General features: G+C 57.5%; 1 protein-coding gene across 2 annotated transcripts in view; it reads left to right on the plus strand.

Moving 5' to 3' along the window:
* Window positions 1-11,744, plus strand: part of GPRIN2 (G protein regulated inducer of neurite outgrowth 2) — a 27,829-nt gene extending 16,085 nt beyond the window's left edge. The window contains exons 1-2 of one of the 2 annotated variants that reach the window (XM_029932075.1): window positions 3,588-3,777; window positions 9,317-11,744. In XM_029932075.1, the coding sequence (XP_029787935.1) occupies window positions 9,323-10,699 (1,377 nt within the window). In that variant the 5' untranslated portion in view covers window positions 3,588-3,777; window positions 9,317-9,322 and the 3' untranslated portion in view covers window positions 10,700-11,744. Of the gene's footprint in view, window positions 1-3,587; window positions 3,778-9,316 lie in introns of those variants that run through there. The other variant, XM_029932076.1, reaches the window with a different exon arrangement.
* The last annotated feature ends 935 nt before the right edge of the window (window positions 11,745-12,679 follow it).

Genomic DNA, 12,679 nt, shown 5'->3' on the forward strand with positions numbered 1-12,679 from the left:
AGAGGCAAGGGACAAACAACCAGAATCCTTCCTTCTGTGGTGATGACAGGGCAAGACTGTGCAGTGGCTCCTGTTGTTGAGGTCTGGAGTTACCTGGCTCCCATCCTAAAGGAGAAAGGCTAGCTCTCCACATTAGATCCCATTCTGAGCTCGCTTCAGGCTTCCAACACCTTCAGTTTCTGCCCAACTTAGCCTGAGTTGTTCTCTGATGCTTGGAATCAAGGAATCCTATCCCATGATGCAGCATATTAAAAAGCAAACAAAAAAAACCCCTCATCACCAACCCCCTCCAAATCTCTCTCTTGACCCCATGTCCCTTCCCATGTAACACCTTTCTTTTCTTCTCCCTTTTATGGCCCTGCTTAAAAGAGCTGTCTGCACATGCACTGTGTTCGATTCTCCCCTACGACTCCTACCTCAATGCATTCCTCGGGTTCTGCCTCCAGCACCTTGCAGAAGCTGCTCTATGTGCCCCGTGTCACAGCAATGTCCCAGTTTCTCTCTTTCCTTTCCAGCTACTGCTTCTCACAGCTGGTTACTCACAGCTGGTTTTAGGCGCTCTTTGCTACACTCTTCCTGAAGACCTTACCCACTCCTCTGACTTCAGGGACCCCTGTGCCCATGATGCCCAGACCTTCTGGGAGACTCCAGTTCCTCATGCACAACTCGCCTCTCCACCTGGTGTCCCCCAGGCCCCCACAGAACTCCTGAGCATGCCATGCTTGCTCCTTTTCTGCTAGATTCCAAGTCTCAGGAAATGGCACTTGGCTCCTGGGGTCCTAAACCAGAGCCTCCCCTCTCTATGAACGCAGTCAAACAAACCCCATTCCTGCCCCACACCATGCAGTCCTGGTGTTTAGGAGGTTCAGGAGATAAAATATTGACAAGATAGATATTGACACCAACAAGAACCTTGTGTAGAATCGTCCCAGCAACTATGTCTCTTGCACAGCCTTGGGACGAGGTACAATTATGGTCACTGTGCAGGTGAGGACACCAATGCCCAGGGAGGTGAGCTGTTTTGCCTGGGTGTGGAATCGCAGAGCAAGTGAATATGTGGGGGCGTTAGGATTGCCATTCACGGTTGACTCTCCCTGGGCAGACACCACAGCCAGAGAAGCTTTTTGCCAAGCCACAGTTGGAAGGAGAGGACCACCTGGCCAAGATGCCAAGGCCAGGGTGATGCTCAGAGACCCTGGTGGCAGGTCCAGCCAGGCTGCATCTGTAGGTGGACACCCACCTCCTTGAAAACATCCGTCTTGAGGTTCTCAGATGGCTCTCGTATAAGAGCAGGAAGCCCCAGGGACTGGCACCAACTCTCAGTGTAACCCCAGGCAGCTCATCCCTTCTTGGGGCTCATTTGACTTCCCTAAACAGGGAATATGAATATGATTTCTGGGATGTGAAAGGAGGGGCTCTAATTGCTAGGCAGCAGCAAGAGTGGGTTGGTGACCTCCTCAAACTAATCTCCCATCTGTCCCCTTTGGGCAGGATCCCCGTGCCCATCTGTGTGTGCTGGGAGGACAGGGCCTGTGGCCTCCGCTTGGACATTCCCGTTACCCTCCAGTGCTTACCATGCCCTGCATAGCTATCTGCCAGACCCTGGGTCGGTGCTTAAAGACCCCATTGGAAAGGGGTGCTTAGGGCAGTCTGAGTCTTTCTGAGCAGAATGTCACCGACTCCCCCAGTGAGTGAGCCCCAACTTGAAGCTGTAACTGACTGTGATGAGAGGGGCAGAGGAGGTAAGCAGCAGGATTTCAGGTTGGAGGGGGTGGGCATGGGGAGGCACGGATGCCTGTGTTAAAATTCAGGTGGGGAAGTGTGAGTGGCCCAGAGGCTGCGTGTGAATGTAGTATCGTTCTCTCCTTTGGTCCATGAGATAATCTGATGAGCGGCAGTTCAGGACGACAGACAGGGATACTAAGGCTGGGATGGGCCCCACATGCAGGGAACATACTGGGGGGGGGCGCGGCTGGGCGTGAGGTACCAGCCACACCTGTTGACTAGTGCTGCACGCACCTGTCTGGGGCTAGGTGCCAGGCTAGGGGCTGGGGGAAGGGTAGTGAATGGTGCACATTCCTGCCGAGGCTTTCCACTCTCCACCTTAGTCCAGGGGCTGTAGGGCTTTCTGCTGACCCTCTCCTGATGCTCTGGGCTTAGAGCAGGGCTGGGAGAGGCTGGCAAGGTGAGGCTGGGGCCTGAGGTCTTCCCAAACTGGAGGAGGAGCGGAGAGGCATTGACTTCTAGGGGCACTGGACCAACGGTATGCAGACCCCCCCTTGGCAAAAGGTTGGAGAAGCAAATCAGGGGTTCCTGGAATTGGAGTCAATATTGGGACTCAATTCTCAGAGACTGGGGCCCTGAGACAGGTCACACTCTTCTTATTGTGTGGCTCTGAGGGTGGGTGGCAGGAACATCTAGAGACCTGAAGGTGTCATGGGCAGGCCTGTGTGGGTGGCCGCCTGCTGTGAGTATGTGAACCCTAAGCCCAGCCAGTGGCCATCAGAGATTGGAGGACACAGAGGGAACGGAGGCAAAACCAGGCATTCCTAGGGCCTGGACACTTTCTAGAGTGGGGCAGAGAGGTAGGCAGGGAGTGAGAGAGGGATGGCATAAAGGAAGCAGGCGAGTTGGAGTGCGGGCTTGGGTGGGATTGGCTCACCTTCTCACTCACAGTCATTGTGCATGCCAGCTGTTGGGATCCATGGCAGCAGGCTGGTGATTGAATGCCTGGAGTGGGGTTGGGTTGGGGACACGGGAGGGAAAAAGGGTGGGAGAATACAGGCTTTGGGGATGGGGCTAGGGACGCAATTCTGGAAATGGGGTCTACCAGGCTGGGCTCCTGGGAGCCAGGCAGAGGGCTCTGGGGACAAGGCTGTTTGCATGGAGGGGCCGTGCAGGCGAAGCTCAAATGACCAGGGTCAGTCTTGGAGTCCAAGAATGTGTATCTGGGAGGATGGGACTGTGGAATTCAGGGCTTGGAGAACAGGTGCTTAGGGGCGGGATGATGGGGGACCGGCCTGGTATCCGAGGGTGGGTGGCCCTGGAGCAATGGGTTCTCGAGGGTGGGGTGGGAGGCCAGAAACTTGTGGAGGGCGGGGCCAGAATGACGAAAAACACGAGGAGGGACCGTGAGGAAGGGGGTCGCCAGGGGACCTGTGGACTTGGTGAGGGTTGTGGTGAAGGGATCGAGGAGGCGAGGCAATGAGGAAGTGTACTTGGGGGCTGGGTCGGGGGCTAGAGGGCTGTGGGGAGCCAAGCCTGTAAGACTCTGGGGTGGGGGCAGGTCGGGAAGATGGCTTTGTTGGAGGTTTGTTGGTCAGGCTGGTAAAACAAGGGATCGTGGTGGGGCGGGACCGCAGAGACGGACAGTAGAGACTTGCCCTGAGCTCGGGAAGGAGGACTGGGGGCTCGTGGACAGAAGGGTGGGGCTCCAGGCTCACTGGGCTGGGGGCAGTGTCAAGAGCCAAGGGGCCGTGGGGGCGGGCCAGACCGTGTCCCGGGGGCGGGGCCGGGACGCCAACGCGGGCGTTGAAGCGCGGGGGCGGGTCCAGGTGAGTAGGGCCCCTGCCCCCCTTCCTCCCCTCCTCCCGGGTTCCCCCCAGCCGCCCCGGGCGCCACCCGGGTGTTGGCTCCGCGGACCGGGCGGGTGGCGGCGGGCGGTGTTTTCGGGCCGGCTCCGGCTCCGGCTCCATCTTGGGCCGCTGCGCCGGGCACCTGTGGCGGCCACAGGAGGAGCGCTTCCGCCGGCCTGCGCGGCCCCGGGCAGGAGAGTAGGTGAGAGGCCGGCAGTGTGCGTGCCCGCGGTGGGGGTGGGGGGCGGGGGAGGGTAGTGGGATGGGCGGTGCCTACCTTTCTTGCGCCCCAGAACCCCACTCCTCACCTCAGCGTGCGCCCAGACCCTCCGCATCCCACCCCTGCCTAGTGCTCAGCGCCCCCCATGGCCGCGTCCCTCCTCTCATCGCCTATCCCTTCCCCTCTTCCTCATCTCGTCTGCCCATCCTCCCATTTCCAGCACTCTGTCTAGGACCCTGTCTTCCTCTGCCTCCACCCCCGCTGCTATCGCCGTCCCCTCCCGTTCCTCCTCCCTTTCCCACCCTTTCCCCTCTCTCTACCCTTCCCTGCCCCCCCCAGCCCCAGACCTCTCTTCCCTCCTTCTGCCCTCCATTCCCACCCCTTTTGCCCCGCAGCCTCAGCTTCCCTCAGTCATTCCCTTTGCTCCTGGGAAGATCTGTAACCTAGTTTGGGGGATTGTGTTGAAGACTTTCTCCCGGAGTCGGGTGGGCTTTGTGCGGAGGGGCGGGAAGGGAACCATGCTCTGGGGGAGAGTGTATGGTGTGATGTGTTCAGGCCTTTGGCCCCACAGCCAGAGGCGGCCTGCACGGTTAGTGTGCAGAGCGCAGCTGTGGAGATGCTATTTCCTGCAGGCTCCCACAGTAAACGGGCCTGTGCGTCGGCCTCTGATGTGGCCACGGTGTGGCTCGGGCCCATGCTGGTGCACGGATGTCTAGGTGCCTGGGGGCATGCAGGTAGGGACACACCAGCTACCTGGGCTGCCTCTGTTTGGGGGCACCTGGGCCTGGAGGCTTACCTTCTCCACCCCAGATGCCTCCTGGGAAGTGTGGGCAAATCCTCCTCAGGAGAGGAAGCTCTGGGGCTGGTGGGGGCCTTGGCCTCTCTCTAGTGAGCAGAGCTGGGTCCTTTGGACCTTTGCCTCACCACTATCCCAGGACCCTTTACTGGCACAACTTGTGACATGGGCATTTTGTACTTAAGGTGCCTTTATCTTCTCTGTGATGAGCAGATTTTGTCTCCTTCCAACAGTCCTACTTGGTAGCCCAGCAATGCTTCTTGCTGCATTGCCCAACGTTAGCCTTGAGTGGTCTGTTCAGGCCCCCTTTTTCTGTTGGGATGGATCAGGCCACCTGCTAGAGGTTGCCACGCCCCACCATCCAATGCGGGGTTTGTGTGGTATGTAGCCCTACCTGGTCCCTGAAGGTTAAAGTCCATATTTTAACATTGGAGCAGTTTCCCCTCCTGCCCACGTGGGTCTTTTGGTTTTGCTGAAAGTAGAAGTCATCATCCAAATGCCTGTCCCTTAACAAGAGATGTAACTGGATGCCACAGTGCAGGCTGAGACAGGGCTTGCTTGGAGTGGCTTTGGTAGTTCCCCTGGGCACACCCCAAAAGGCCTGGGCTCCTCCGCTGGGTGATATGGTGGGAGCTAGAATCTCTGACCAACTCAACATAGCAGTTGCTTTGGTTGGGCCAGTTTGAAAGTTTCTGCAGAACTAGAAGGTTTTATCAAAATAGCATTGGTCGATTGCTGTAGGTGAATCTGTTCTTCCGTATACTGACCAGCAGAACGGAGACAGCAGGAGCATCCTGTATTGGCCACGAGGCATGGCCACAGTGCAGCCTTGGCATCAAATGGGGCAGGAGAGAGAATAAGGTGTCAAAGAACACCCAGGGTCTTGGATACCCCCATGCACCTGTCATTTATCTTGTGCTAAAACATCTTCCTAGGGTCTCCTGAGGGTGAAACTGGAGCCTTTTACATGATTGTGAGGTGGGTGGGCACACCACTCAAGCCAGTTTGAAAGCAGATGCCAAACTTGTGTGTTTCCACACAAGTGTGTCCACGTGCACGCATGTGTAAGCATGTGCACGTGTATCCTCCCAAATTAAGGTTTGGGAAGCTCAGTTTAGTGGTGGGGACATGGGGACATAGGTGGTGACTGGGGTCCAGGATGAACTGAAGACAGGAAGGATTGGGAACCAAGACTAGGCTAACATGTTGGGTGTCTCAATGGCTTCCTACAAAGGCCTTTCTGTCCCCCAGTACTAGTCCCTGTGATACCTTGAGCACAGGCCACTCCTGATGGGAGGAGGAAAGAAGAAATTATTATTAGCAGTTGCTGTTCCATCATATTAGGCTTCACAGCACCCTTGCAGTGGAGATTTACTTCTGTTCTGTAGACTGGAGAACTGAGGTGCAGGGAGGTTAGGCGTCCACCTAAGGGTGCTTTCACAGGAAGGGGAAGAGTCAGGGTTAGAAGCAGACGCCTTGTCCCACCTGCTTACCCACAGCTCCAAAGGTCATTCTGTCAGCTCCACTCACTCCCTGGGAGGCCCCCCTCCTTAGGGATGTGGGGAACCTCCTTTTCCTGGGATAACCTGAGTGACATTTCTCAGAGTACTTCCCTCCTTCAAAGCTGGGAAGGCCAGATTGTAAGAGAAATATCCTGTTGAGGTTCAGCTGTGTGCTCTCTGAAATTTCCGAGCTGCTCTGAGTCTCAGTTTTGTCACCTGTCACTTGGGGTGAGGTGGGGAAGGGAAGCAACAGTTACCCACTCCCTGTGGTCACTGCTCTCTCTGGGTGATGGCTAGTCTTGGGCACTGGACAGCCACCTGGTGAGGCAGGCACAGTGGGACCCTTGGTCACTGGTGGCTTCTCACTAGCCCCTGGAGGGGTTTGAGGGGACAGACTCATCCCACCTCTGGGGGGGGGGGGTTGGGCCAGGCCTGGCTCGATATGGCCCTGCTCCCGAGGAGGGTTTGGGGTAGGTGGGGTTCAGCCAGAGGCTGTGTCGGCTGTCTAGATAGGGCTTTCTTGGTATTCTTGGACCTGCAGCTAGGTGCTTGTCACCTGCCCAGGGCTCCTGGGGATCATAGCTTTCCCAGCTAGCAGGTATATCTCCTGCCTTCCTGACTCCAGGCAATCTGAGAAACCAATAAGAAGCGGGTGGGGTGGGGGGTCCAGGCTTGGTTCCCACTCATTCAGTCATTCCACTGGCATGTCATGGGCACCCCTGCCAGTGCCAGATGCTGTGTTGGGTGCTGGGGCTTCAGCTGAGTCAGGGCCACAAATGAGTCAAAAGGTGGCCACAGGGGAGGTCCACACAGTACTCGGGGTGGGCACAGAAAACCTTAGACACTCCTGGGTTTGCTTCCTGGCTTAGCCATCACCATGCCTGTGGGCAGGTCAGTAAACCTCTCTAAGCTTTGGCCTCTTCACCTGTAGAAGGGGGTTAATGTATCTCATGAGGCTGCTCTGACAATTAAATAAGACAGTGTGTGGAAGGCACACTGTGGGCCTGGCACAGGGTGGGTGGGTACTGGGAGCTGTTCTCAGTATCATCACTGTGATCATTAATGGCTTTGCTGCCCTTCTCTGTTTATACATCCATCTTAGAGCTCCTTGAGGACAGGGCCTGGGTTCTTGTTCTTTCTTGGCTACCCATCCTTTTCTTGGCCCTTCCAGGGACCAGTCTGGCTTTAGCCCAAGGAGCAGCAGGGATGGGACACTCTTGCCCAGGCAGGAGCTGTGTCTAGAGCTGCAGGGTTCAGTACGGTAGTCATTAGGCACTTCCGGCCATTTACATTTAAATTGCTTAAATTTAAGTTAATTAGGAAGCCGGCTCTTGGTAGCACTGCTACCTGTCTGGTCCTCAGTAGACACACGTACCCCGTGCCGATCATATTGGATGGTGCAGATCTTTCTTTCCATCAGCACAGAAGCTGTGCTGCCCTGGACGCCACAGCAATCCTCGAGCTCTCAGGGGACTGCAGCTCTAGAAACATCCTCCCCGGTGGGCTTGGACAGCCAGCAGCTGCCCCCCCGCCCCCCCCCGTCCCCCCCCTAGTCCTGGGGCAGAAGGAGTTTGTAATTATGCGGAAACTGTTTCTGAGAGCCCCTTCCACATTCCCTTTCAGGTGGAGACGGCTGCTTTCCTGGCAGTTGTTATCAGCCCAGGGGGGCAGTAGGGCAGGACCGGGATTGCCCAAATTTCGGTGGCTGTTGCTTCTTCCCCCACCTTGTTTCTCCAGCTGGTCCTGCCCTGCAGGGAGTCTCAGGGAGATAGTCCTCATTCACAGCTTTGGCCAGGGCCAGGCTGGCCCAGGTGCCCTGGCTTCACTTCCTCCCTGTGGGGCCCTGCCCAGCCTGCAGCCCACTGCTCCCCCCTCATGTGCCTCCTTGCCTTCTGCTCATGCTGTTTCTCCTTTCCCGGCACCTCTCCTTCCTGTCTCTCCAGACTCGACTCACCTGGCTGGACCCTTTTCTGATCCATCACGCAAAGGGAGCTCTCCTGGAAATGCCTTCTCAGACCCCGTTTTTTGGTACTCAGCACTTCCCTCTGAGGGCTTACGCTTGTATTTTCTTGATCTCTTGGCCAGGCACCTGGCAGACATTCTCTGAGGGTCGGCTGTGTGTCAGGTCAGCACTGGGTGCTGGATGCACAGGGGGACGGACCACAAGCCTGCTTTGACAGCTTCGGGTTGGTAGCATGGCCATGTTTTTGCATCCAGGCGAGACAGTGCTCAGCTGGAGATGGAGGCAGCCCAGCTTGGGAGAGCTTCTCCGGGAGGAGATGCTGAGGTTGAAGGGGTCAGTGCTGAGTCTAGGCTGTAGATGAATCAGAGAGCAGGTCCAGAGGGGTCTGTGTGGCTGGAGGAAGGGACAGGAATGGCAGGGAAGGAGGGAGGTGAAGAGGGTGCAAGCACACTGATTCCTGATTGGTGCTATTAGACCGCATTCCTGGAGGCACAGGATAAAGTTCGTTCCATGTCCCCTAACCCCAGGGCCTGGCATGTAGTAGGTGCTCTGAAATGGTTGTGGAATGAATGTGCGTTTGCCGAGTGTCCTGTGTGTACAGGGCTGGTGCGTGGGGTCTCTCCCTACCCTGGAGCCAGAAAAGGGAGTCCAAAAACCCCTTCCCCTTCACAGCTGCCAATACTAAGTCCCAGAGACATGACCGCTCAACCAGGCTAGGCCAGAGAGAATGGGGAGGGGGGCAGGGGAGAACCTAGGGCGTGTCCTCTGTGTGTCCTCTGTTCACTGTTCATTCATCTCACAAACCTCTCCTGAACCCCAACTCTGTACCCAGGAGGCCCCGGTCCAAAGCAAGATGGAGGCGGGCAGTTCTGGGAGGAACCCAGCCAGTATTTGCCAGTCCAGCTTTACTGGTTATGAAAATACTGCGATACTCCTGTGCTGGTTGACTAAGAGGTGTTGTCCCAGAGCTCCCGCCCCCGGTGTCCCCACAGACAGCCTCTCCCATGGGTTTCCCTCCCTCCATGTAATCCAGGACCTACCCTAGGACTGCTTCTAATTGCTTGGTACTGGTTATTAGATATTTGCAGTGTCATCCGTGTAGAATGTGTGATGATCTCGATTTGGAGTGTCTGGTGTCCTATCACTGTTCTGCTTCTGTCTCTGAGCCAGCAGGCAGCTGAGGGCTGAAGCTGTGCCCCTTTGTGCCTGGCACCAGAACAGAGTCGTTTCAACTGCATTCCCTCCCTCTCTCTCCTGCAGGCAGCCATGAGCACCAGCCGCCCTGACCAGGGTGCCCGGCCGCCCCGGAGCCCCTTCCCGCAGCCCCTGTCCCGGAGCTCTTCCAGCCTGTTGGGTGAAGGCCAGGGGCAGAGACCAGAGCTCCGCAAGAGTGCCAGCAGCACCGTATGGCAGGCCCAGCTGGGTGAGGCTGACACCGGTCCACGTGTCCCCGAGGAAGAGGAGCAGCCCGCTAAGAGCCCGGAGCAGACACAGGCCTCCAGCCCCCGGCCCCGGCCCCGTGCTGCAGGCCACTGGCGGAGCAGCACTGTGGGCAATGTGTCCACAGTGGGTGGTGGTGAGCTGGGTCGCCTGCGGGCCCCTGGTGCCGCTGCCATGCAGAGGAGCCACTCGGACCTGGTCCGGAGCACCCAGACCCGTGGCCACAGTGGCACCCATAAGGCCAGCCTCAGCTGCTCAGCCCTTGGCAGTTCACCTGTGCACAGGGCTCGGCTGCAGCCCTGTAGTACCTCTGGCCACGGGGGCCAGGCCCCTGTGGGCCTAGAAGGGGACCTGGCTCCAGAGGAAGGGACGTCGAACTCAGCCTGGACACTGGAGGAGCGTCAGGTGTGGGTGGGGCCTCTAGACCCGGGAGAGACCCCCACCCACAGCAGCAGCCCCCAGGCAGAGCCCAAAGCTGCTGGGCAGCCAGCCACCACCTCCTGCCATGCCCTGTCACCAGGAACTCTACTTTGTGGTATGAGGGAGATGGGGAACGGTGGCTGCTGCCATGCCCTTCCAGCCCCAGGGATCCTGGCCTTTCCCAAACTAGTGGCATCGGTGAGTGAGTCTGGGCTGCAGGCTCAACATGGGGTGAAGTTCCAGTGCAGGTTGCCTGGGGGGCTCCCTGGGCATTCCCACTGCTGTGCCCACCCTAGGGGTCCCACCAGCTTAGCCATGGAGCCTGGCACCAGGACCAAGGATGTGTGGACCATGACCTCAGCCAGTGACTTGGCCCCCGTGCTGGCGTCCTCTCTGTCTGCCCAGGATGCTGGTGTGCAGGCAGCCCCTGTGGCAGTCTGCAAGGCTGTGGCCACCAGCCCGCCTCTGGAAGCCCCCATGGCCCTGCACACATTCCCAGAGGTAACCCTGGGGTCCAGCCTGGAGGAGGCGCCATCCCCTGTGCGGGATGTGCGATGGGATGCTGAGGGCATGACCTGGGAGGTGTATGGAGCTGCAGTGGACCCTGAGGTGCTCGGTGTGGCCATCCAGAAGCATCTGGAGATGCAGTTTGAGCAGCTGCAGCGGGCGCCCACCAGCGAAGACAGCCTGTCCGCAGAGGGCCGGAGGGGGCCACTGCGCGCTGTCATGCAGTCCCTGCGGCGCCCCAGCTGCTGCGGCTGCTCCAGCGCAGCTCCCGAGTGAGGAGCTGTGACCCTCAGAGCTATCCTGAGCCCGTGGACTCAGCCCCAGGCCCGGGACAGTGCCCCGTGCTCCTTGGACCTGCTGGCAGCCATGGACACATCTCTGCCGTTGGCTGACCCCAGAGCACAGGACTGCAGCCTAGGGGCTTCCTCCTCCTCGCAGCTGGGCTGGTTTTTAAGGGCTTGATTCCCAAGAGCCATGTCTCTGCACACCCAGGCTCTGAACTTGGGGACAGACTTTCAGCACTGTGCATAAGGGAGATCCTGATTTTTCTGTAAAAATAGTTGGCGTTCTGTTTAGTCTCTTCTCAGAACTCTTCCATGAGTTCCCCTAGGACTCTTGGTGGCTTTATTTTAAAGCAGGGCTGCGAGATAACCAATTCCTGCTGTGAAAGGTGGGGCCCCATATGACAAGGACTGGCTGGGTCTTTGGGGAAGGCCACCAACACTGTTGAAGACCTCCTATGTGCCACACACTGTGCTTGTCACCTTCCCTTGTTGAGTTTTCGCCCACTTGCCCCATTTTATGGGTGAAACCACAGGTATTTGTCAAGGCAATGGCTGACATGCCCCGTTGGACTGCTGGAGGTGGTGGCTGGGATTCAGGGCCAGGCCAGCCCAGCCAAAGCCTGAGCTGCTTCCCCAGAGCATGCGGTGGTCAGTGCAGTGCAGTCATGAACCACAAGAATTTACTGAGTTCATATCCTGTGCCAGGCTCTTTGGAATCCTCGTGGAATGAGACGGGCTGTCTGCACCCTTGCTGGTTGACAGGGTGTGAGAGGTGGGGTATACATCCGTACCAGGGCACCGGGCATCCCAGAAGGGCCTGGGGCTGCTGCTAAGAGCCAGCTCCCTTGTTGGTCACTGGGTCAGGGGCTGGCCTCAGGAAGGGGAGAAAAGGTGGCCACTGGCCCCCAAATACGTTGCAGTGCCCGAAATGGTGCCATTATCACCTCATTCCTTTGGCTTAAGGATTTATTCCCAGCCAATGCGGTTCTTGGGAGGAGGGAAGGCAGAAACGGATGGGAAAAGGCAAGAAGCCTGGTGTGGGGTTTTTCTTTTCTTTTTTTTTTTAAAAATATTTTAAATGTTTTTTATTTATTTTTGAGAGACAGAGAGAGACAGTGTGAGCAGGGAGGGTCAGAGAGGGAGGGAGATACAGAATCCAAAAATAGGCTCCAGGCTTTGAGCTAGCTGTCAGCACAGAGCCCGACGCGGGGCCTAAACCCACAAACTGTGAGAGCATGACCTGAGCAGAAGTTGGATGCCCAACCAATCAAGCCACCCAGGCGCCCCAAGGTGTGGGGTTTTTCACCTGGTGGGACATAGCTAGAGCTGGGAGGCCTGTGAGCCTATTCTCCCAGCCTGGCCCATGTGAGCTGACAGTGGACAGGCATGTGGGGCCGGGACTGTGGGGTGGTGGAGCCCAGGGCAAAGGCTTGGCCCAGCCTGACTTCATTGCCCAAGGACCTCTTAAGACCTGTGCAGTTTGGGAGTGGGCTTGTGTCCTCATTCTGGGGCTTAGCATTGAGGATCCCAAGCTCCTGGGACAGTCCGCCAGCCTACGCTGAAGAGGGAGCCAGGTTTGTGTGCTGCTCAGGGTCCCCTGGCTTGGGAGGGTAAAGCCCAGTTCCTGGGCCTCCTTCTGCCTGACAGCTGGCTTAACTTTCCCCACCTCAAGGACCCTGTACTCGCTGTGGTGGAAATGAAACCTCACTTTCCTTTAAAAGTGGGTTGACTTTGAAAGCAGGGCTGGCATTCTAACAGGCCAAAGGAACAAGGTGAGGAAGGCATGCATGGGGTCAGAATGCCTCCCACAGCCCTGAGACAGGGCTTTCTTACCCCAAAGCACTCCCTTCCCACTCCTTGCTTAAAACATGACAGCACATCAGAACTACTTTTGGGGGTGGGGTTGGGGCAGAAGTGGGACTTGACCCTGCTCCCCTTTTAAGAATGTGCACAAGCAGGTTTTCACACATGC

Source organism: Suricata suricatta, chromosome 2 (genome assembly GCF_006229205.1).
Source record: "Suricata suricatta isolate VVHF042 chromosome 2, meerkat_22Aug2017_6uvM2_HiC, whole genome shotgun sequence".
Lineage (NCBI taxonomy): Eukaryota > Metazoa > Chordata > Mammalia > Carnivora > Herpestidae > Suricata > Suricata suricatta.